This window comes from Schistocerca piceifrons, chromosome 1, assembly GCF_021461385.2.
Source record: "Schistocerca piceifrons isolate TAMUIC-IGC-003096 chromosome 1, iqSchPice1.1, whole genome shotgun sequence".
NCBI lineage: Eukaryota > Metazoa > Arthropoda > Insecta > Orthoptera > Acrididae > Schistocerca > Schistocerca piceifrons.
The window spans coordinates 117,348,556-117,374,785 of NC_060138.1; the positions used below are offsets into that span (position 1 = coordinate 117,348,556).

The 26,230-nt window shown below is 43.9% G+C and overlaps 1 protein-coding gene across 2 annotated transcripts in view; it reads right to left on the reverse strand.

Annotated features, from left to right (window-relative positions):
• The window catches only part of LOC124796513 (bromodomain-containing protein DDB_G0280777-like), a 73,588-nt gene extending 58,798 nt beyond the window's left edge, over nt 1-14,790 (reverse strand). Inside the window, exon 1 of one of the 2 annotated variants that reach the window (XM_047260704.1) lies at nt 14,753-14,790. In XM_047260704.1, coding sequence (XP_047116660.1) covers nt 14,753-14,764 — 12 coding nt within the window. In that variant the 5' untranslated portion in view covers nt 14,765-14,790. The remainder of the gene's footprint in view (nt 1-14,752) is intronic. The other variant, XM_047260705.1, reaches the window with a different exon arrangement.
• Nucleotides 14,791-26,230: the final 11,440 nt, after the last annotated feature.

The window sequence follows — 26,230 nt, forward strand, 5'->3', positions numbered from 1 at the left end:
GGCCGAAGTGGCCGTGCGGTTAAAGGCGCTGCAAGTTCGAATCCTGCCTCGGGCATGGATGTTTGTGATGTCCTTAGGTTAGTTAGGTTTAACTAGTTCTAAGTTCTAGGGGACTAATGACCTCAGCAGTTGAGTCCCATAGTGCTCAGAGCCATTTGAACCATTTTTTTATCGTGTACTTTCAACTGTATGCGTTTACGCCATTAATTATGATACACCCTGTACATATACTGACGAGCCGAAGAAACTGGTACACCTGCCTTCCGTGTAGGGAACCCGCGAGCTCGGAAAAGTGCCGCAACACGATGTGGCATGAACTCGACTAATGTCTGAAGTAGTGCTGGAGGGAACTGACATCATAAATCCTGCAAAAGGGGGGGGGGGGGGGAGTGGCCAGCGGTAGAGATTAAATTAAAAAAAAGGCTCTCAGCACTATGGGACTTAACATCTGAGGTCATCATTCCCCTAGACTTAGAACTACTTAAACCTAACCAACCTAAGGATATCGCACACATCCATGCCCGAGGCAGGATTCGAACCTGCGACCGTAGCAGCAGCGCGGTTCCGGACTGTAGCGCCTAGTACCGCTCGGCCACAGCGGCCGGCGTTTAAACTCAAAAAAAGTGTTCCTGGAGCCACTCTGTAGCAATTCTGGATCTGTGGGGTGTCCCACTGTCCTGCTGGAATTGCCCGAGTGCGTCGAGATATACAATGGGCAGGAATGGATGCAGGTGATCAGACAGGACGCTTACGTACGTGTCACCTGTCAGAGTCGTATCTAGACGTATCGGGGGTCCCATATCACTCCAAATGCACGCGCTCTACACCATTGTAGAGCCTCCACCTTCTTGAACAGTCCCCTGCTGACATGCAGGGTCCATTGATTCAAGAGGGTTGTCTCCATACCCGTACACGTCCATCCACTCGATACAATTTCAAACATGACTCGTCCGTCAAGGCAACATGTTTCCAGTCATCAACAGTCCAATGTCGATGCTGGCGGGCCCAGGCGATGCGTAAAGCTTTGTGTAGTGCTCAAGGGTACAAGAGTGGGCCATCAGCTCCGAAAGCCCCTTACCGATGACGTTTTGTTGAATGGTTCGTATGCTGATTCTTGTTGATGGCCCAGCATTGAAATCTGCATCAATTTGCGTAAGGGTTGCACTTCTGTCACACTGAACGATTCTTGTCAGTTGTCGTTGATCCCGTTCTTGTAGGATCTTTTTTCGGCCTCAGCGATGTCGGAGATTTGACGATTTACTGGATTCTTGATATCCACGGTACATCGTGAAATGGTCGTACGGGAAAATCACCACTACATCGTTACCTCGGAGATGCACTGTCCCATCGCTCGTGCGCCGATTATAATACCCCTTTCAAACGCACTTAAAACTTGATAACCTGCCCGTGTAGCAGCAGTAATCAATCTAACAACTGCGCCAGACACTTGTTGTCTTATATAGGCGTTGCCGACAGCAGCGCCGTATTCTGCCTCTTTACTTATCTCTGTATTTGAATACGCATGCCTGTACGTTTTCTTTGGCGCTTCAGTGTATACCTATTTTTCTTTACACTCTACGCTCTGTACTCAAAGGTTAGAAATATGTCTATCACTTTGTCACTTTCTGTAACGTAATAATGGTTCCTGTTTTTAATGCTGCTGTTCTTGTGTCCTCGCTTTGGTGAGTTTAAAGGTTTTCTTCTGCTATCGAATTCACATTAATGCAGCACTGATGATATTTACACTCGTTTTCTTCACGTTCTGTTTCGATTGTTTTTATCTGCTACTGAATGGTGTTGTCAGCTGCTGAATGTGTGTGTGTGTGTGTGTGTGTGTGTGTGTGTGTATCGCGCGCGTATGCGTATCGGAATATATTCCGTTATTTCAAGTGTTCTGCGAATGTGGAATCGTCTGTTTCATACTCCCAGCATCTGATCTGTTCTTTGTAATGTGTTACAAAATGTATACGTGTCGATGCTATGTGCAGCACATGACAAATGCGGCATTAAATTTTGTACCCTGCTGCTCCCTGGAATTTGTCGATCTTGGCTGTTGGTTGACTGAAATTTGTTTTGAGTTAAGTCCATAGTCATTTACGGCCAGTTACAATTTGAATAAACTCATTTTGGGTGTTCATTGTGAACATTCAAACAACTACACCACTGTCGTTCCGACCCTTTTTTCACCCCTATCTTCAGGGCGATTAACTGCTAACAGCTAAAAACTAACAGTTAACCGCTTTGAAGACGGTCGAAACGTCATTGACACAAACCTGTGAGATAGGTTTGTGCAGCAGTACATGCTATATGAAGGCCCCGTTTGTGTAATATGTTTGGCACACAGTGTCTTAGTTTGTGTGTGTGTGTGTGTGGGTGTGTGTGTGTGTGTGTGTGTGTGTGTCAGCGCACAAGTCATAGTGAAATCATATTCGTTGTTTCACTATGGTGTTCACATTTCTTTCTACAAACTGGGAATTCTTGCTCGTTGCAGTCGTTGATTGAAAACAAACGATCTCGGCAAAACGTCAAGCCTATTTTGTGCCTGTATGGGGCTCACGTACATCCTAGCTGATTGCAACACGGCACTCAGAAAATATGGTCGCATTACGAAGACACTTCAAGTGCTCGTATGTGCCCATGCATTGTAACACTTTCTCTCACTCTCTTCCCGCTTTCACTGTTGTGCAATCCAAATTGGACTACAGTGCCATACAAGCTGTACTAGGCTCGTTGAGAAAGTACTGGCTCCTATGTATCGTTTCTCTAAGGAATAAATAAAAATACCTATTGTGAGGCTTTGTTTAAATATACTCGTACACCTCTTAGAGGTCGACTGTAGTACTAAAAAATATGACGCAGAGATTATGTTAATGGATTCGTATTCGGTGTTAAAGGTGTCCAATTCACTCTCCAATTTTCCTAATGTAGATCTTGCTTTGCCCGCATCTCGTGGTCGTGCGGTAGAGTTCTCGCTTCCCACGCCCGGGTTCCCGGGTTCGATTCCCGGCGGGGTCAGGGATTTTCTCTGCCTCGTGATGGCTGGGTGTTGTGTGATGTCCTTAGGTTAGTTAGGTTTAAGTAGTTCTAAGTTCTAGGGGACTGATGACCATAGAAGTTAAGTCCCATAGTGCTCAGAGCCATTTGATCTTGTTTTCTTAACTTGAGCCATTTTAGCCGTATGTTGAGGAGATTATTTAAATCAAAGTGTTTTCTTCTCTACACTAGCCCAACTGATCATGTTTTTCACTTTAATGAACACTAGGTACTTAAATTTTTACCTTCACTCCCTCCTTACTGTACTACTGCCATCGCAGTCGCATGTTACAAAATGACTGACATTGATTTCCATTTCCAACAACTATCTCTGAAAGAACTGTTCCTTCGAAGAATCAAAAATATTGCTATCCATGAACCCTTGTATGATATTAATGATGTGAGTGCTGTTTTGCAATCTAAGTGGTTCTCCACAGGAGACAGAGATGAAACGAAGGAATGAGGGAGCATTTGGATTTAACGTCCCATCGACGAGAACGTCATTAGAGGCGGAGTACAAGCTAGGACCGAAGAAGGACGGGGAAGGAAATCTGCGGTACAAACTTGAAAAGAATCATGTGCTTCAAATGGTTTGAGTGATTCATGAGTCACTTTATTCTGCTTGGGCGGACGAGATTTGAACCGCCGTCATCCAGAATTCGTTGCTAATGCCTTATCCCTGTGCGGTCTCGCTCACTATGACCAGGGAGTTGACGGAATCCGCAATGGTAGCACAAATGGAGGAAAAGACTTCGGGCATACAGCGTGTCCATAGCATTAACGAAAACGACTTGGCAACAGTGTGTGATTTGTTCCATGCGTTCCACTTTGGTGAAAAAATGGGTAATTATTATATTCTAGATTTTCTTAAAAGTTTGTGAAACTTGTATATATTTTTCAGCCGAGTCACCATGCAGCCCACACCTGATATCACCCGAATCTTACGTCCTTCGTAGTTAAGTTAAAGCATTGATAGTTGAAACAGCTGAAAGCGAGTCTTTGGTGACATCTGTTTGAGGATAAGGAGACTTTGTGCTAGCGGCCTACTTACTCAGGTGATGAAAACAGAACCGAAGAGTGGTAATTATTTGTCAGTATTAGGCGTTCTACCGTTAAATTAATACGTTTGCGTAAAGTTACCCTAACTTTTCTCTGAAATGAAACTAGAATCAATATTAAAGAAACAAGAGGGTGAAGAGAAACTCGTTAGTTTCTTCACTTATGAGCAGTGGTCTCAATTGCGACATGGTTAAATGGTAAAGGTTGAGACGTGTAACACCCAAATTTATGTTGAACTGTAATTACCACCATACATATTATCTCCACCAACAGCATCGCACCCAGAACGGTTTCCTGACAAGCAGCACGTTTCTAATAATTTCTTTGTTCAAATACAAGTAATTACTGATAAAATGCTCTCGGTGCAACAGCCACGCAAAATTTCAACTTGTCACTAAGACATTCGAGGGTCATTATGATAACTCTTATAGGAATTTCTAGTGAATATGCTTTCATGTTGACCACGTATGGAAGTTTGGGTCTGGCCGTGAGGCGTGGTCGCATAGCGTAGCGATAAGCGAGAAATCCGTGTTCGAGTCTCGGTCCGGCACAAATTTTCATTGCCTTCATTCCGTTATACAGCTGATGGTTGTCCACCGTCTCAACTGTGAATACATGTCACTGTATTCGTCGCCCACACAATAAGCGAAAAATTAAAGATGGTAACATTATTTAAACATACAAAATCTGGAGAGAATTAATCAGATAAACAGTAAAAAAAAAAACTTAATACGAGTAATGTTAATGTGGGTTGCACTTCTGATAGATTACTAAATCCAAAAGACGAAAACACGCATGATAACAACTTATTACAGAAATGAAGTTTTGGTATTTCCTTTTCGTTTTGTAATATAAAAAAATACAAAAGTGGAAGTAGCTTGGCTTATAAATACTATAATCTAGGAAAGTTACCTCAACTCCTTGTGACCGTAGGAAAAGTATGTATTAGCTCATAATAATACGGAGTGGGAGATCTTTATATCGTCAGTGATCGTGGATGGCAATGGCAATGGATGAATCTATGTCTGAAGGTCGGGGAAACGCAAAAAGATTTGCAATACATATCGCTGGGTTCGTTGTATAATGTTGTTTGGCTGGGTGAGTGAGGCTAACTATCCACGGTGGGTTCGTATACCTGGTCAGTCTGTCTTTCTGGCTGTTTCCCGGCTTCCATCATGAGCAGTGCTTCCGTGTATTTGAAAAACGATGTAGAACACGCGAAACTGTAGATTCTAATAATCAGTGGTTCTGTATTCAGGCTGACTTGGTCGCTAAAGTAAAAGTTCTAGGTGACGACTCCTTCTACTCATTGGCTGAATTTTTAGATATAAATTAAGGAAAAAAAAAGCTTAAACATTAGTGTCATGCAAGATTTTGTGAAATTTAATATCTTGTACAGACATCTTTTATTAACCTGACACGTTCCACATCATTACGAAGCGTTGTATTCATGATCGATGGAACAAGTATTAATCTAATCTAATCTAGTCAGATATCAGGCAAGGAATGTCTTTATCGCTCATATGACGCGCTTCGAAATGTATCCGTCATTTATCTACAAAAAATAAAATACAAAATGTTTTATAAAAAGTATTGGGTATTTATCACAATGGTCGCCTGCTTCTAGCATGACTTTGTGTTACATTTATATCACTCTCTATTCGTCACTGTCATGATTCACTATTCCGAGGAAGCAACGTGGTAGCTCCACGGACAGAACTGTGTTCCAGAATGTTCTGGTTGACTAAAGCATTAATTTTGATCCCACATGAAGATATTGCAAGAAGGCTAGAAGAACTTTGCCCTATGACAAGCCTGTAAGTTCGTTGAATCGACATTTTATATGTACAAGTCAATACAGAAGTAGTTAGTTTTACATGACTATAATTGATCGCTGACACAGAAGTTTTACGAAGCTCCCGACGTGCTGCCATTGTTGATTAGGATCAAAGAGGGTTTGGTTTGGATCTAGAAGTATCTCCAGCCACGCGGTTTACAGTTTATTTTAGTCAAACCACGACAGTGGTCGATGTTTTCGATTATTCGTATCGTAGATATGTTGGATGGTAGAACTTTTGGGGTATGATGTAGGTGTGTCCAGTACAAATGTGTCAGTCATCTGACAGAACAACAGTTCGACTACAGAAATTTAAAAAAAATCATGACAGTGCTCGTCACTTTTACAACTGTCGCTACGTCGGGTATGTGTACGTGCACATTCCTGCACCTTAGTCTCAAGATTATGATTACTGCCCGAAATTAGTTATAAAATGAGACAACGAGTTTCTGGCAAAGCTAGTGTAGCGCCTATCGCTACTTACGAACGTCACCTATGGTCTGGGTCAAGGTATGGCCTTACCGCTGAGGGAGAATGACCACGTCAAAACCGGGGCCAGAACTTGGGCCATAAATGGGTAAGTTTCCCATGAATAACAGTAGAGCTGTTGTAATCGACTCCGGCTCGAAGTAGTGGATCCACTGGACGACAGTAGTCGCGCCACTGCCTCGTCATTCGGCTAGAGATGCCTGTTAGAGATTTGGCACTTTCACAGCTTTGAGTATATCTGGATTCAGACTGTCTGACTTTGTGCGACACTATGCGTCACTACTGCTCCAATACGCTGCTGCCACCCACACAAGGCCCTCTGTATTCGGAACCCATCTTCGCCCATCCGATCGAGGTCTGTTCTACAGTCAACAGGTCCCTTGTCACCACCACAAAAAAAAAGTCACCTGCTTGAAATAGTTCCCTAGTCGCCTTTTAACACCACTGATGGTGTACAACTCTTACAAACGTGACCAGGTAACAAGTCATGATAGTAACGTTGTATGTATAGCAATCGACTGCACGATATCGGCTCAGTAACAGCGCTCGACGTTGAGAATTAACAATATGGCAGAAGGGAACTATAGAGTTTCGTCTTGCCCATGACCACTCCCTGACCTATTTTGCGAGACTTGCTGCTGTATTAACATAGTTTGTCCAATACATCTAAAAGGAATAGTGTGACAACGGCAGTCATGTAAAACAACACAAGAAGATTGATCGTTCAAAGATCGTAACTCACAGAGACCCGGGGATGAGTATCGCGCTTTATCAATGCCATACGGTTCAGATCAATGCTGGTCTATCTCAACGAATTTCCGAGTGAAAGTTGCGAAGAGAACGATATACAATTGATGTTTCGAGTAGAGTACCTCCTAAAAGGCCAATGCTCACAGTGCCACTTAATACTGCACGTCTCCAGTGAGGCAAACGACAGCGAAACTGTACAGTAACTGACTTGATGGGTGGACTGACGAGTTAATTATATGTTTTGAAATAATTCAAGGTGTCGAGTGTACCAACTGCCAAATAAGGTATTCAAGCCGCTGAAACTCCGTATGGATTGTGTAATTCAGAACCGAGACCCTTCTGTGGTGTTATAGAGGGGTCGGGGGGTACTAATTCAGGTTACCAAGAACATGAACTAGGATTTTTTATTTATCAACTTCCTCTTTTGCATCTTTACGGTATGCCGTGGACGCTGCTCCATTCCAACATGAAAACAGCCACGATGACATTCCGCTTTTAACCTGTCCTTGACTGCTCGTTGGCCAGGCAGACAAGCGGCTTTTTTTCTGTTACGCACGTATTACAAGACAACGCCCAATATAGGGTATATTCATTCCGGGTGATTCTAAGCCAGAAAATTTTGGATTTTATTGGTCTTTTTTCCTCTTCCGCGTATTTCTGGCTTGTTAATTTATTTCGATATGAACTGTTTTCTGTGGGACTATAATACATGTTTTCTGTAGTAAGCAGAACGATCTCTAAAAGAAGTTATTGCCGTGCCTGTTTTGTTCAAATGGTTCAAATGCCTCTGAGCAGTATGGGACTAAACATCTGTCATCAGTCCCCTAGAACTTAGAACTACTTAAACCTAACTAACATAAGGACAACACACACATCCATGCTCGAGGAAGGATTCGAACCTGCGACCATAGCGGTCGCGCGGTTCCAGACTGAAGCGCCTAGAATCGCTCGGCCACATCGGCAGGCCCCTGTTTTATTCCGAAGAACGATGCAATGTTCCTTCGAACATACATGCGTGTCCGAGCCGCGTGGTATAGGGCGCCATGCCACGGTTCGCGCTGCTCTCCTCATCGGAGGTTCGGCTCCTCCCTCGGGCATGTGTGTGTGTGTGTGTGTGTGTGTGTGTGTGTGTGTTGTCCTTAGCGTAAGTTATAGTTAGATTAGGTAGTGTGTAAGCCTAGGGACCGATGACCTCAGCAGTTTGGTCCCGTAAGAACTTATCAGAAATTTCCAATTTCCATGTCCGAACGAACAGGCTCTGTGGTGACCACAGCCATTAGGAAATACATGAATTATATACGCAGTTGCTATTACGAACAACCATGAGCCGTACAAGGGAGTTACGTCAACAAAAACTTGTGACGGACCGGGACTCTAACCCAGATGTCCTGCCTGACCTTAATCGCTCGGTTACCCGTGCACGACTCATGGCCAGATGCAAACTTTAATACGACGTCGTTCCTGGATCACAACCTGTACTAGTACACGTATTATTTAATTCCCCAACAGGGGAGGACATTTTGATTGAAAGTCGCTGGCCTATATATCGACGGATAAATACAGTACTGCTGTGCCTGTGTTGTTAAAAAGTACGATGCAGCGTCCCTTTCACATAATGTATTCGTACACACATAATTTGTGTACGAATACAAGCTGTAACACAAGAACGATGACAACACACATGGCATCCATTAAGTCTTTCTCGTCTTTCAAAATATTTATGTAGTGAGGTGCCCGCATCTCGTGGTCGTGCGGTAGCGTTCTCGCTTCCCACACCCGGGTTCCCGGCCTCGATTCCCGGCGGGGTCAGGGATTTTCTCTGCCTCGTGATGGCTGAGTGTTGTGTGCTGTCCTTAGGTTGGTTAGGTCTAAGTAGTTCTAAGTTCTATGGGACTGATGACCATAGATGTTAAGTCCCATAGTGCTCAGAGCCATTTGAACCTTTTTTTTTTTTTTTGTAGTGAGGTAACCACACCACGCGGAGTGGAAGAATGGTCTTCATCGCCCTGTCACGGACTGCGCGGCCCCTCTCGCCGGAGGTTCGTGTCCTCCCTCGGGCATGGGTGTGTGTGTTGTTCTTAGCGTAAGTTAGTTTAAGTAGTGCGTAAGACTGGGGACCGATGACTTTAGCAGTTTGGTCCCTTAGAAATTCACACACATTTGAACATTTGAGGAAAGCGCTGGTCAAACTTACAAACATGTCATAAGGTATCCGGACACTTACCGATTTAGTTAAAGCTGCTTCATGAACACACGTATAGTTTTCCTCTGCCGGACGTGAGCTCCGTTTCGTTACTGGTATATATTCCCTAATTCTTAATTTCACCTCAGTCTCCTTTAAGTTTGATTTGTTAATTCTTTTGATGACATCCGTCATGATAAATGAGCTGCAGTGCAACTACCTACGGAAACATACACTGAGCTGACAAAAGCCATGCGATAGCGATATGTACATACAGATAGCGGTAGTATTACGTACATATGATACAAAAGGGCAGTGTATTGGCAGTCTGTCGTTCATAGTCATACGACCACACCGCCGCCTGAGAGTTCGATCCACCGGATGCTATTCTCTCGATAAACGGAACAGAGGGGCTGTGCTAGCCAAAGAGTACGCAGCCAGCCGCAGTACTTATGCCCGCCGCGAGGCGCCGCTAGGCCACTTCGTGTGCAGCAGGAGTGTAGAGGAGTTGTGCCAGTCTACAGTTTGTAGCCGCGCTCAGTGGTCAGCCAGCGCCGATGTTAGTCATCGTCTGCAGCTCAGTCATTGCTGCCATCTTTGTAGCTCAGTTATAATGTTCCGTAATAGTACTCCAGTAAAGTCGACAGTACTAAGCTTGCAGTTATAAACAGTTCTGTCATGTCGACAGCCAAGTTAGTCTTCAAATTTACCGGATTCGACATTCAAGATTACGAGAAATTAAATCGTCACTGCGAGATCTGTGAGTTGTAAATTATGTCATTCTAGTCGCGTTTTCTTCAATTGTCAACCAACATATCATGAACTACAACAAAGTAATAAATACTTTCTTATTTTGTACGCCTACTAATTAATTGTGTTTCCCTGTTGGAGTTACCAAGCAGTCTTGGCATAGTAGAACCCACGTCTCCACCTCCTTGGCTACCTCATATTTGCTACCTCATGTTTATGGACTCGGTTATGGTTGAAGATCGAGAGCCATCACAGATGATCCTTGTGAAAAGCTTTCCGACGTGATTATGGCCGCTCGACTGCCATTAACAGACTGAAAGCGGGATGGTAATTGGATCTAGACACGTAGGACATTTCCTTTCGGAAATCGTCAGGGAATTCCATATTCCGAAATCCACATTGTCAAGCGTGTGCCGAGAATACAAGACTTCAGGTGTTACCTCTCAACGCGGACAACACTGTGGTAGTTGCTGGTTGCAGACACAGCGTCGCTGTTATAGTAGTCTGCGGAAAGCAGTTCTTAGACGTTGGTGGTTGACTGGACCGTGTTTACGGCTGGAGTTCATCCCATCAGTGCCGGTTAATATGCGAAGATGGTGTATTGAATCGCCGAAACTTGTACCTATGTAATAAATAACATCGGAAAGACGACTGCAGGTGTTCCATTTTATTACAGGTTCGGTTACTTGTAGACAGCTTGTAGCGATTCATGAACTTCATGTTCCAAAACAGCGACGGATTTTTGTATGGATGACAATGCACCATGCAACTGGTTTGAAGAAAGCTCGGGACCATTCGAGCGAATGATTTGGCAAACCAGATTGCCCAACATGAATCTTGTCAAACATTTATGTGATATATAGAGAGGTTAGACGTTAGCTCGTGCAAAAAATCCTGCACCGGCAATACTTCCGCAATTGTGAACGGCTGTAGAGGCAGCATGGTTCGATATTACTGCAGGGGACTTCTAGTTCTAAGTCTAGGGGACTGATGACTTCAGATGTTAAGTCCGATAGTGCTCAGAGCTGTTTGAACCTTTTTTTTTTTTTGGTCATCATAATAAAATATGAGAAATCAGAGACCTCGCGGAAAGATCATTTTTTCCTCTCACTTTTCGACGTTGGAGTAATAGACAATTATGGTTGCGTTCACACTGCCGGCCGGGCCGAGCCGAGCCTGGCCGGGCCGCCGCCCGCTTCGATATCAAACAAATGGTTTTGAATTGCGGTGTTCACACTGGCGGCCGGGCCGCGCCGACACGGCGTGAGCCTCCCGGAGCCGAGCCGACGACATTCGGAGTGTTTAATATTGCCGGCGCGAGCCGACCGCAGGCGCGAGCCTGTGGAGCAGCACCACAGCTTCTGCAGTACACGCATCACACGTCTCCCTTCTGCTTTCTTCACAAGTGTGACTGCACACGTCTTATTTTAAGATGTTGCCTCACATTTCACAATCAGTGAGGAAAAATTACGTTTATTATGATGATACATGCGAAATTACTTTTATTTCATTTATTTAATCTACCGTATTTGCATGCATTTACAACAATAGCTTGCCAGCGATCGCGGCATTGCCGCCACTGAATAGTTCGCATTTACTTGTAAGCGGAGACAGATATGAGTGTCACTGAGGGACGGAAAGGTGTCCCTACCAGATGATAATGCATTGTAAAGTCATGCTGTGGCAGTTCCTTATCAGTGGAGATAGAACCACTGAGTCAAAGGGCATTATCTCAAAACTCTTCGCCTATCAATCTGTCTATCTTACAAGGTAATGAAAAGAATTCTGTGAGGTCATCAGTGGCTCCACATGATGAACCATCACCACTGCCAAGCGCTGCATCATGAAGAAAAAAGAAGAAAAAAGTTGGAAAATTCTGAAGGAGTATTTCTGCGATTCTTCGTTGAAGGCACAGCAAGACATTACCCAAAATGACGAAGCTAATTACTTCCTAATGATTCTCAGGAGTCCCATAAACTCTCTTCCCCTCAGAGGTTAGTGTTTGTGAAATTTAAAATACAAAAGCATGACTACAATTAACTGGAGGTAACGAATGCTGTACAAAGTTCTACTGTAAACCAAAAAGTGTGTACTAACGAATCTTACCTTATCGTTATACACAATTTTTCTTCTGCTGTTATACTTCTGCGAAAATTTGTGTTCTGTTTAGAAATTTTGTCTTGAATGTTCTGCAGCACATACTGAAATGTATGATGATTCATTCTGTAATTTGAATAAAATATTTCAGGATAGTTTTTAAGTTCTTCATATAAAGAGAAAAACTCTCCTAAATGCAGAGTCAAAACAATACCAATAAAAGAGTGAAGACATTGTTCTACACAGCACAGACTAGGTAAAGGCGAGCAGCTGTTGGCTGCAGCTGCGTTTTCTACTGACTTGCTTGTCAGCTGTCGAAGGGTGGGGATTTTTTAAAATTTATTTATTTGGCCTCCGGCAGCTGACATCCATTTAGCCAAAGAGTGGGTATTACCTTGACAGTGCAGCGCAGCCCGCCAAGGAAGAAAAAAAAAAACAATGAAGAACAATGAAACGCACATCTGTGTCGATGTACAGTAGTTTCATTAACTCTCCATTATTTTTTCTGTCAAAGTAGACAACGAGACTACAGAATTGCGCTTCAGTTTCTGCAGTAAACGTATCACAAATCTCCAGTTTGTTTTTGTGATTAGTTTTACACCACTGATCACTAGTAATTAGTTTTTTTCTGTCCTGCATTATATGACTACATTAAACCAAGCTGTAACCGCTCGAACTCCGTGGCTTGCGGACGCGGCACTGACGCCACTGAATATCTCGCATTCCTTGTGACCAGAGACAGATATCAGTGTCATTATCATTTCAAAAACTTTTTGGTACTTTTAGCTACATTTCATTCGCAACAATGTATGGTGTAAAACGCATCTAACAGTAAGCTACCCGCTACATAACTTTTTCACTACAAGATTTGTAAATCAAGTGCACAACGTTGACAAATAGCATCATTTCACAATGACTGTTAAGAAATATGAAAAGATAAATGATTCAATACGAAGCTAAGATGTTACACTAGCACGTGTACAAAAATCAGATTTTTTAGCCGCATACTTTCTTCAAAATCGGTTGGGAAGCGTTACGAAACTAAGAAATCACGCGAAACGAAAAGTAGACTTTTTCATTTTTCACGACGTAAGTAACACTTTTAAGGAAAAAATGAGTTCATAAAACGATGTGGCGCAGTCTTATATGCCGCTAAGAATTTTTAGAACATGAAAATCGGAGAAGTGGATTTTCCCCCATTTCGCCGACCCGGCTCGGCGCGGCGCGCAGTGTGAATGCACTACTCGTCGGCCTGAGCAGGATAGGCACGAGCCGAGCCAGTACGCGTCAGCCCGGCCCGGCCCGGCCGGCAGTGTGAACGCAGCCCACTATGAAGATATCCGCCCCTGGTAGCTGAGTGGTCAGCGCGACGGAATCTCATACTTAACGGCCCATGTTCGATTCCTGGCTGGGTCGGAGATTTTCTGCGCTCAGGGACTAGTGATGTCCTTCTCATCATCATTTGATGCCCATCGATAGGCAAGTCGCAGAAGTGGCGTCAACTGGAAAGACTTGCACCAGGCGAACGGTCTACCCGACGGGAGGCCCTAGGCAAACGGCATTTACCTTTACTGTGTTGATGTTTCGGTGACGCCTCTGCCAGGCACTTAAGTGCCACTTGCAGCGTATCCAAGTAGATGTAGATGTAGCATCTCAATGAGTAACTGGCTAGCCACACTGGATTGATAACGCAACCTGTTGACTGGTGCAACAGGCTGAACGAGTCCCTTGGAAGCTTGCCAGGCTTGCGGAAATCCGAGTTGGATTGCTTTAACCACTGTGCGTCAGTACACATGTAAATTTATGTCTTCGTTGCGGCAGGTTGAAGTGCTATGGTTTCGGCGGAGATGGGGGAAGGGAGGCTGGAAGGAGAATTTGTATAACTGTGGTTCACCGGGCTGCACATACAGGGTGGTCAGAAAATGTGTGAAATGCTTGTAGGGATGTTACAGGGCAGGTTGTACTGAGGCATAAATGTTAAGAAAAAAACTCGATACGTTGCTCCGTTTCCGAGTTATTTAGCACAGAATTTAGCCAATCGGGGCGTCGCGCGCTCACACTCAAGCGGCCTGCCAGGGGCGGTGTTGCCCAACGAGTGCTGTGACTCGTTAGCTGAAACTTGAATTTACGGGCGCGACGATCTGATTGGGTAACTTCAATGGTAAATAACTCGGAAACGGGGCAACGTATCGAATTTTTTTCTTAACATTTATGCCTCAGTACAACCTGCCCTGTAATATCCCTACAAGCATTTTCTGAGCACCCTGTATGTACCTGCTCTGGCGAACACTCGGGCAGATATCGCACCATGACAGGCTGTCATAACTACATTTCGGTATTCTGATGTCGGTAGTTAAACAGTTTGCCCTCGTGATTTTTCTGGTATTCGTTACACGCACACACTTACGTTGAGTCACTTCTGATGTACAGTGTAATCGCTGTAGTGGGACCGCACACGTTTCAAAGCCACACAGCTGCCAGCTGTGCGTCTCGACCTCGCAACCCTACGTCAGCACCTTGACACCGGAGTACTACTTGCTGGCCAGTGGACTCACCTTGCTCGCCATGCTGCCAGTGGAGTGTGCTGCTTGCAGACCTCTGCGTGGAGTGCAGGCGGCCGCGAGCGTCCGCTTATATAGTAGGGGGGCCTGGCCAGCACATCCTGTGACGCCCTGGCCTCGTGCCGCGCTGGGGCTTTCACTGAGGGACGTGCCACACATGGTTCATGCGACGGCGATGAGGAAGCCTGCCGCTTCCTAACAGCACCGTGTGTGGACACGCGCTCCAACCCGACAAGCCCACGTTTAACTCGAATCGAACCGCAAACAATCATTCCAAAGAGAAAACTGAATTCAATTCGCCGTCTACGCTCCACAAGCCGCCCTACAGAGCATGGCGAGGGGTACGTCTGGTACTGTGAGGTTATAATTAAAGAGCAGCTACTCGAGGAATTACAGTCAGGGGCCTTAATCATCGTATGGCAAGAAAAGTTGGTAGGTATTCCGATGCCTTAATGCGGAACAGATTTACTCTGGAAAAAAATTTCGAGGGGCATTCAATAAGTAATGCAACGTATCTTTTTTTCTGAAAGGGAAGCTGGTTTTATTCAGGATTTCAACACACTCTTGCCTACAAAAGCCTATTATGCAACATAGTATCCGTTGAGTATGAACACCTGCCGCCGCGTTAGGGAGAGGGGCTGCATGTCTCCTTGGAACTACTCACCTCGTCGACGTCGGAATCAACGTCTTGCTACACCAATAATCTCCCCATCATCCGCGTACTGCTTCGCAGAGTGTATCGTTCACTGGGCCAAAGAGATGTGGGAGTCGGAAGGCGCGAGATCCTGGCTGTAGGGTGAATGACGAAGCACAGTCCACCGAAGTTTCGTGAGCTCCCTTTTGGTGCGCAGCCTGGGGCGAGGCCTCGCTTTCTCATAGAGAAAGAGAATTTCCTTTGCATTTTTGTGGCTACGAACATGCTGAAACCATTTCTTCATTTTCCAGGACTTACCACAATACGTTGGGGCGTTTGAAAAGTCCGTGCAAAGTCCGAGAGATGGCACCACCGGCGCGTGTCGAGGTCATGTTTAGTTAGTAGCATCTGTGGAAAGAACGCACATCAAGTTTCAGCCATATTGGTCTATGTCTTTGTGTTTGGCATTAGCGTGAATCGAAGAATTTGAGTGATTGTCAAAAAATGGACGAAAAAGAATTTCGTGTGGTGATTAAATATTACTTTATGAAAGGCAAAGCGGTTCAGGAGAAGCTTCATTAACATTACGATGACTCAGCAGCTTCGAATAGAACAGTTTATAGGTGGTTTCAAAATTTTCGGAGTGGCTATATGGGCAAAAGTGATGCTGAACGTTCTGGACCCCCTGTGGAGACTACGACGCCAGAAATCATTGATAAAATCCATGATATGGTGATGGATGACAGAAGAGTTAAGGTGCGTGAAATTGCTAGTGCTGTGGGCATCTCGAATGAACGGATATATAATATTTTGAATTAACATTTGGACGTGAGAAAGCTGTCCGCAAGATTGGTTCCGTGATTTTACTCACGCATGACCAAAAACGGAATCGTGTCCAGTGTTGCAAGGATTGTTTGCAGCTGTTCAGGAAGAATCCGCAGGACTTTAAGCGTCATTTCGTCACTGTGGATAAAACATGGCTACATTACTATACTCCTGAGACCAAACAACAATCTAAATAATGGGTTACCAAGGAACAATCTGCACCAAAAAAGGCGAAGACCATTCCTTCGGCCGGAAAGGTTATGGCGACTGTCTTTTGGGATTCGCAAGGGATAATCCACATCGACTACCTGGAAAAAGGTAAAATTGTTACAGTTGCATATTATTCATCATTATTGGACCGTTGAAAACTGACCTGCAAGTAAAACGCCGGCGATTGGATGCAAATTTGTCCTTTTCCATCACGACAATGCACCAGCACACACCTCAGCAGTTGTGGTCGCAATATTAAAGGAAACGGGATTCCAAATCGTATCACATCCCCCTATTCTCCTGACTTCACTCCCTCAGACTACTATTTGTTCCCCAATTTGAAGAAATGGCTGGCGGGACGCAGATTCCATTCAAACGAGGAGGTGATTGCACCAACTAATACCTATTTTGCAGACTTGGACAATTCCTGTTATTTGGAAGGGATAAACAAATTAGAACAGCGTAGGACGAACTGTAAAAGCCTATAAGGAGACTACATCTACATCTACATCTACATTGATACTCCGCAAGCCACCCAACGGTGTGTGGCGGAGGGCACTTTACGTGCCACTGTCATTACCTTCCTTTCCTGTTCCAGTCGCGTATGGTTCGCGGGAAGAACGACTGTCTGAAAGCCTCCGTGCGCGCTCTAATCTCTCTAATTTTACATTCGTGATCTCCTCGGGAGGTATAAGTAGGGGGAAGCAATATATTCGATACCTCATCCAGAAACGCACCCTCTCGAAACCTGGCGAGCAAGCTACACCGCGATGCAGAGCGCCTCTCTTGCAGAGTCTGCCACTTGATTTTTTTTTTTATTTTTTTTTTTTATTTTTTCGTTTGTGCGAGGATTTAGAGAAGGAACTGCAGTGCGGTCTTCCTCTGTGAAACAGCTTTGGAAAAAGGTGTTTAGTATTTCAGCTTTACGCGTGTCATCCTCTGTTTCAATGCCATCATCATCCCGTAGTGTCTGGATATGCTGTTTCGAGCCACTTACTGATTTAACGTAAGACCAGAACTTCCTAGGATTTTCTGTCAAGTCGGTACATAGAATTTCACTTTCGAATTCACTGAACGCTTCACGCATAGCCCTCCTTACGCTTACTATGTCGAAGGAAAAAAGTTTTCCCCCAAACTCGTAAGTAGTTTTTATTTTTGCATGGACTTTTCGAACGCCCTTCGTAAGTAATGCAACATATCTTTTTCTGAAAGGAATCTGGTTTTGATCAGGATTTCAACACACTCTTTTGGCAACAAAACGCTATATTTCAACATAATATCCGTTCCGTGCGAAGACCTGTCGCCGCGTTAGTGAGAGGCGCTGCATGTCCCCATGGAAGTACTCAATTCGTCGAAGTCGGTCAACGTCTTGCTAGATCAATGACCTCCCCGTCATCCACGTAGTGCTTCGAAGAGTGTATCGTTCACTGGGCCAAACAGAGGTGCGAGTCGAAAGGTGCCAGATCCGAGCTGTAGGATGAGTGACGAAGCACAGTCCACCCAAGTTTTGTGAGCTCCTTTCGAGTGCGCAGCCTTGTGCGGGGCCTCGCTTTGTCATGGAGAAGGAGAATTTAGTTTGGATTTTTGTGGCTACGAACACGCTGAAGCCATTTCATCATTTGCCAGGACGTAGCACAATACGAGGGGCGTTTGAAAAGTCCGTTCAAAGTCGGAGAGATGGCACCACCGGTGCGTATCGAGGTCATGTTTAGTTAGTAGCATCTTTGGAAATAACGCACACCAAGTTTCAGCCATTCGTCTGTTTTGTTTGGCATTCGTCTGAATCAACGAAGTCGAGTGACTGTCAAAAAATGAACGAAGAAGAATTTCGCGTGGTGATTATGAAAGGCAAAACACCTCAGGAGACTAAAGAGAAGCTTCATAAACATTACAGTGACTATGCACCTTCGATTAGAACAGTTTATAAGTGGTTTCAAAATTTTCGGAGTGGCCATATGGACACAAGTGATGCTGAACGTTCTGGACGCCCTGTGGAGGCTACGACTCCAGAAATCATTGATAACATCCATGATATGGTGATGGATGACAGAAGAGTTAAGTTCGTGAGACTGCTAGTGCTGTGGGCATCTCGAATGAACGGGTACATAGTATTTTGCATAAACATTTGGACATGAGAAAGCTGTCCGCAAGATGTGTTCCGCCATTGCTCACGCTTGACCAAAAGCGGAATAGTGTGAAGTGTTGCATGGATTGTTTGCAGCTGTTCAGGAAGAATCCGCAGGACGTTAAGCGTCATTTCGTCACTGTGGATGAAACACGGCGACATTACTATACTCCTGAGACCAAAAAACAATCTAAACAATGGGTTACCAAGGAACAATCTGCACCAAAAAACCCGAAGACCATTCCTTCGGCCGGAAAGGTTATGGCGATTGTCTTTTGGGATTCGCAGGGGATAATGCATATCGACTACCTGGGAAAAGGTAAAACTATTACAGGTGCATATTATTCATCATTGTTGGACCGTTCGAAAACCGAGCTGCAAGTAAAACGTCGGCGATTGGGCCGCAAAAAAGTCCTTTTAGATCACGACAATGCAACAGCTCACACCTCAGCAGTTGTGGTCGAAAAATTAATGGAAATAGGATTCAAACTCGTTTCACATCCCCCTTATTCTCCTGACTTGGTTCCCTCAGACTACTATTTGTTCCCCAATCGACACAAAAGGCTGGCGGGACATAGATTTTATTCAAACGAGGAGGTGATTACAGCAACTAATAGCTATTTTGCAGACTTGGACAATTCTTATTATTCGGAAGGGATCAACAAATTGGAACAGCGTAGGACGAAGTGTTAAAGTCTAAGAGGAGACTATGTCGAAAAAAAAGGTTTCCCCCAAAGATATAAGTAGTTTTTATTTTTTCATGTACTTTTCAAACGCCCTTCGTAAATAATGCAACGTATCTTTTTCTGAAGGGAAGCTGGTTTTGCTCAGGATTCCAACACACTCTTTTGCCTACAAAACCCTATTTTTCAACATAATATCCGTTGAGTACGAAGACCTGTCGCCGCGAAGGCCTGTATGTCCCCGTGGTACTACTCTATTCGTCGACCGCGGAGTCAACGTCTTGATACATCAATAATCTCCCCATCATCCACGTAGTGCTTCGTAGAGTGTATCCTTCACTGGGCCAAACAGAGATGGGAGCCCGAAGGTGCCAGATCCGGGCTGTAGGATGAATGACAAAGCACAGCCCACTGATGTTTTGTAAGCTCCTTTCGGGTGCGCAGCCTTGTGCGAGGCCCCGCTTTGTCATGGAGAAGGAGAATTTAGTTTGCATTTTTGAGGCTACGAACACGCTGAAACCATTTCTGCGTTTTCCATGACGTACCACAGTATACTTCAAACTTGATCATTTCACCATGATGGAGGAAAATCCCTTAAGTCCGTAGTCATGACTTCTCGGGCTGAGGGTGCGACTTTGAACTTTTGCTTCAGAGAAAAGGTGGTGTGGTGCTAAGCTGGTGCGTTTCTGGAGCCAGTTTCCATCGACTGCCATTTTGATCTTTGAGTCGACTTCGATGATTATTTGTCTTCTTCACCTCTTTGGCGGGAGGGTTCAACGGCAGCGCGTGCGCTCTGCCAGAGACGGGTGCGGGTATCCGCGGTGTGGTGTGGAACGACGTCAGACTGTGTGTGTATGTAGTACAGCCAGAGGCCGAGTTGGCATCACGAAGGAGCGTGGCCAGCAGCTACGACCTGTTTAATCGTGCAAGGCAGATCTATTGCCCATGGTGATAGCGTTTTCCTAGAGCTTGGAAGGACATGTTCCCTCGAGTGTGTTACAAGCTAGACAGGCCGAATGAATTGGAGTCGTCGAGTTGCTTCTGTGGGTTGTGTACGTCATAACTGAATAGTCCAGTGTACTAAAACCATTTGGGACTGTTTCAGTTGTTTTTCACTCAATTCGGGGTCGTGACTTGATACCTGGACGGCATTAAGGGAAGTGTAGCTACGCCCAACAAACAGACACAAAGGGTGGCTAAATCCCTAGCTAGAAGTGCAACAAGTAGTGCGTAAGTCAGTGTCTGGCGTTCCAGACCACACCGGGATATTTCCCCCATTCTAGTTTGTAGTTCATTATTGTAGTCTGGCGATTAAATGTGCGCCGAGATAACTGTGTGTCTTTTTAACTTATAGGCCATTATTTTATTGGTGGTTTTAAGCAATTGGTTCATTAAATTTTAAGGGCCGCGACTGGCCAAGAAATTCACGGAGGTTAATTATGCTTCCATTTAGTTGTGACGTTTATCATAGAAAGTTATTGATAACCTGTTCTCTAGATAAGATAGTGTATCTCATGCCTCAGAATACTGTCTGACACTGATGTGTTTTATGTTCCAGATAATTGGCAGTGGTCGACGCGAGGAAACCGAGAGCCGAGTACCACGGTGGTAGAGTGATATTTAAGGCCCCCCCCCCCCACCCTTGCATTTAGGGTTATGTTGTTACTGTTTTGTGATTCCATCCTTCTGGTGAAGAGCTATGGTGTCGGAAGTTTAAACTGCCGTGTAAAGTTGAGTATATTTCTATTTTATTTTCTGTCCCGTGGATCTCTTGTATTGGTTAAAATCTTTTGGTGTGCACGCATCTATCTGATTCATACGCAGAATAGAAGCGGCCTCATTACGGGGCTATTTGCCATATTGTTATGTTCTAGTAGCAATGGTTTTATGAATATTTTTCATTAATCAACTTGGTTAACCAAACTCTTTGGTGAAATTAATGCACCTCCTTAGTCGTGAAACTGGTTCTTGTTTTCACTAATAAAGCTTTTATGAATATTGTTTTATTTAGGGAAAGTTGGCTAGCGAAATATTTCAAGATCTGTGTTTTGGACTTAATGTATTTCCTTTGCGGTTGGAAGTAATTAGAATTCTCATAGGAATCGTGTTGACATTAGTTTTATCTGTTGTTGTTGTTGTTGTGGTCTTCAGTCCTCCAGTTCTGATTCCGTGTTGATTATGTATCAATAAGTCATTTTCTTAAAAATTATTCATAATGTTCGAGCACAGCATATGTTCCAAAATCGTACTGCAAATTGAGGTCAGTGATGTTGTTGTTGTTGTGGTCTTCAGTCCTGAAACTGGTTTGATGCAGCTCTCCATGCTACACTATCCTGTGCAAGCTTCTTCATTTCCCAGTACTTACTGCATCCTTCTGAATCTGCTTAGTGTATTCATCTCTTGGTCTCCCTCTACGATTTTTACCCTCCATGCTGCCCTCCAATTTGTGATCCCTTGAGGCCTCAGAACATGTCCTACCAACCGGTCCCTTCTTCTTGTCAAGTTGTGCCACAAACTCCTCCCCAATTCTATTCAATACCTCCTCATTAGTTACGTGATCTACCCATCTAATATTCAGCATTCTTCTGTAGCACCACATTTCTAAAGCTTCTATTCTCTTCTTGGACAAACTATTTATCGTCCATGTTTCACTTCCATACATGGCTACACTCCATACAAATAATTTCAGAAACGACTTCCTGACACTTAAATATATACTCAACGTAAACAAATTTCTCTTCTTCAGAAACGCTTTCCTTGCCATTGCCAATCTACATTTTATATCTTCTCAACTTTGACCATCATCAGTTACTTTGCTCCCCAAATAGCAAAACTCCTTTACTACTTTAAGTGTCTCATTTCCTAATTTAATTCGCTCAGCATCACCCGATTTAATTCGACTACATTCCATTATCCTCGTTTTGCTTTTGTTGATGTTCATCTTATATCCTCCTTTCAAGACCCTGTCCATTCCGTTCAACTGCTCTTCCAAATCCTTTGCTGACTCTGCCATAATTACAATGTCATCGGCGAACCTCAAAGTTTTTATTTGTTCTCCATGGATTTTAGTACGTACTCCAAATTTTTCTTTCGTTTCCTTCACTGCTTGCTCAATATACAGATTAAATAACGTCGGGGAGAGGCTACAACCCTGTCTCACTCCTTTCCCAACCACTGCTTCCCTTTCATGCCCCTCGACTCTTATAACTGCCATCTGGTTTCTGTACAAATTGTAAATAGCCTTTCGCTCCCTGTATTTCACCCCTGCCACCTTCAGAATTTGAAAGAGAGTATTCCAGTTAACGTTGTCAAAAGCTTTCTGTAAGTCTACAAATGCTAGAAACGTAGGTTTGCCTTTCCTTAATCTATTTTATAAGATAAGTCGTAGGGTCAGTATTGCCTCACGTGTTCCAACATTTCTGTGGAATCCAAACTGATCTTCCCCGAGGTCGGCTTCAACCAGTTTTTCCATTGGTCTGTAAAGAATTCGCGTTAGTATTTTGCAGCCGTGGCCTATTAAACTGACAGTTCGGTAATTTTAACATGTGTCAACACCTGCTTTCTTTGGGATTCGAATTATTATATTCTTCTTGAAGTTTGAGGGTATTTCGCCTGTCTCATATATCTTGCTCACCAGATGGTAGAGCTTTGTTAGGCCTGGCTCTCCCAAGGATGTCATTAGTTCTAATGGGACTTTGTCTACTCCCCGGGCCTTGTTTCGACTTAGATCTTTCAGTGCTCTGTCAAACTCTTCACGCAGTATCATATCTCCCATTTCATCTTCATTTCCATTCTCTTCCATTTCTATAATATTGTCCTCAAGAACATCGCCCTTGTATACACCTTTTATATACTCTTTCCACCTTTCTGCGTTCCCTTCTTTGCTTAGAACTGGGTTTCCATCTGAGCTCTTGATATTCATACAAGTGGTTCTCTTTTCTCACAAGGTCTCTTTAATTTTCCTGCAGGCAGTATCTATCTTACCCCTAGTGAGATAAGCCTCTACATCCTTACATTTGTCCTCTAGCCATCCCTGCTTAGCCATTTTGCACTTCCTTTCGATCTCATTTTTGAGACGTTTCTATTCCTCTTTGCGTGATTCATTTATTGCATTTTTATATTTTCTCCTTTCATCAGTTATTTAAATATTTCTTCTGTTACCCAAGGATTTATACTACTCCTCGTCTTTTTATCTACTTGATCCTCTGCTGCCTTCACCACTTCATCCCTCAAAGCTACCCATTTTTCTTGAACTGTATTTCTTTCCCCAATTCCTGTCAATTGTTCCCTTATGGTCTCCCTGAAACTCTGTACAACCTCTGGTTTAGTCAGTTTATCCGGGTCCCATCTCCTTAAATTTCCACCTTTTTGCAGTTTCTTCAGTTTTAATCTACAGTTCATAACCAATAGATTGTGGTCAGAGTCCACATCTGCCCCTGGAAATTTCTTACAATTTAAAACCTGGTTCCTAAATCTCTGTCTTACCATTATATAATCTATCTGAAACCTGTCAGTATCTGCACGCTTCTTCCATGTATACAATCCTCTTTCGTTTCTTACCCCCAATCCATAGTCACCTAGTACGTTTCCTTCTCTCCCTTTTCCTACTGATGAATTCCAGTCACCCATGACTATTAAATTTTCGTCTCCCTTCACTATCTGAATAATATCTTTTATTTCATCATACATTTCTTCAATTTCTTCGTCATCTGCTCAGCTAGTAGGCATATAAACTTGTACTACTGTGGTAGGCGTGGGCTTCGTATCTATCTTGGCCACAATAATGCGTTCACTATGCTGTTTGTAGTAGCTTACCCGCATTCCTATTTTCCTATTCATTATTAAACCTACTCCTGCATTACCCCTATTTGATTTTGTGTTTACAACCCTGTAGTCACCTGACCAGGAGTCTTGTTCCTCCTGCCACCGAACTTCACTGATTCCCACTATATCTAATTTTAACCTATCCATTTCCCTTTTTAAATTTTCTAACCTACCTGCCCGATTAAGGGATCTGACATTCCACGCTCCGTTCCGTAGAACGCCAGTTTTCTTTCTCCTGATAACGACATCCTCTTGAGTAGTCCCCGCCCGGAGATCCGAATGGGGGACTATTTTACCTCCGGAATGTTTTACCCAAGAGGACGCCATCATCATTTAACCATACAGTAAAGCGGTCAGTGATATGGGTCTGTAATTCAATGGGTTAGTTTTATTTCCTTTCTTGAATAATGATGTGACCTGTGCTACTTTCCAGTCTTTAGGACCATAGCGCCCACGTCCATCCTCTCCTGATACAAGATCACAGGCCGTTCGTGGCCTGTGGGCGCAGTGGACGTCGTCGGAGTTATCGAAATCTCAGACGTTGTGGTGTCCTGCCCTCCTGGGGGCTACTGTTCCCTTCGGCACATCGCTCCTTTCACCGCTCACCGATAGTGATGTGGGTGGCTTGATGTAATGTAGGGATAGGATAGTGATCTCTGTGGCTAAGATAACATTCTTTGGTGGAGAGCCCGTAAGTCTACGCTGAAGGCACGCCATCCTAACAAGGCCTTGTTGTCCGCAGCAGGAGGTACACCCACCTACACCCACCTACATTCGGGTGCGACGGGATATGTTTTGAGAGTTCGCCTGGCTTTGTACGTTTCGTATCTTTGCCAGCTTTCGCTATATGGCTGATCAACTTGCCATACGGTCGACACGCTGTCTTGACATCTTCCGACGCCTGAAAAGGAAGCTCAGATACTCGCACCAAGTCCCGCGTGGTCCACCGTGACGGCTCCGACATGACTGTCGGGGAGTTTGAGCTTAGGGGCGTCGGCGAACTTATTGACCACGTCAGTGCACGCGGTCGCAAATGACATCATTATGTAACGATACTGGCCGTGACGGTAAAATGTATTCCCACAATGAGCGATGGTACTGCTCTACTACGTAAGCACTTGCTCGGACATGGTCCTATTGAAAAGCGATCTATACCGTGTCCTGCCTATAGAAATGTGCCGTAGCGCGCTGAACGTAAAACCAAAACTAACCCGAACGGAGAAAGTAAACACAAAATACCCGCACGCGTTCCTACTGCCGGGACACAGCAGACGTCCTCAACTCGACGCTGCTAAAAGCAGAGGTAAGCGTACTAGGCAGCGCGAATTTGCTTGCACATTACGAGGCCGATCATGACAATTTTTTGTCTAATATCGTCGAAACATGGGTTCATCAAATCGAACTGGAAACAAATCGGCAATCCATGCAGTGGAGCCTGGGATGTGGGTCTCAAGGAAACACCGAAATCACAGGATTAATCCGTTGTGGTTGCCGCATATTGCTTTATTACAATCATAAAGCTTTTATCAGACCCCAATCATAACAATAATACAAAGGCGGTTGCCTTATAAAGCCATGTAACTTCAACAAATGACATAAATAAATTTCTTTAATGCCCATAAAACCTGAAAAATTGAATGTGACTAAGTGAACTAACTCAGATAAATTTCATTACTTAGATAAAACTTTAGGAACCAGGTTTTAAATTGTAAGACCTTTCCAGGGACAGAAGTGGACTCTGACCGCAATTAATTGGTTATGAACTTTAAATTAAAACTGAAGAAATTCCAAAAAGGTGGGAAATTGAGGAGATGGAACTTGGATGGGAACTTGGATAAAACGAATAAACCAGATGTTGTACAGAGTTTCAGGGAGAGCATAAGGGTACAATAGACAGAAATGGGGGAAAGAAGTACAGTAGAAGAAGAATGGGTAGCTCTGAGGGAAGAAGTATTGAAGGCAGCAGAGGATAAAGTGGTTAAAAAGATTAGGGCTAGTAGAAATCCTTGGGTAACAGAAAAAATATTGAATTTAATTGATGAAAGGAGAAAATAAAAAAATGCAATAAATGAAGCAGGCAAAATGGAATACAAACGTCTCAAAAATGAGATCGAAAGGAAGTGCAAAATGGCTAAGCATGGATGGCTAGAGGACAAATGTAAGGATGTAGA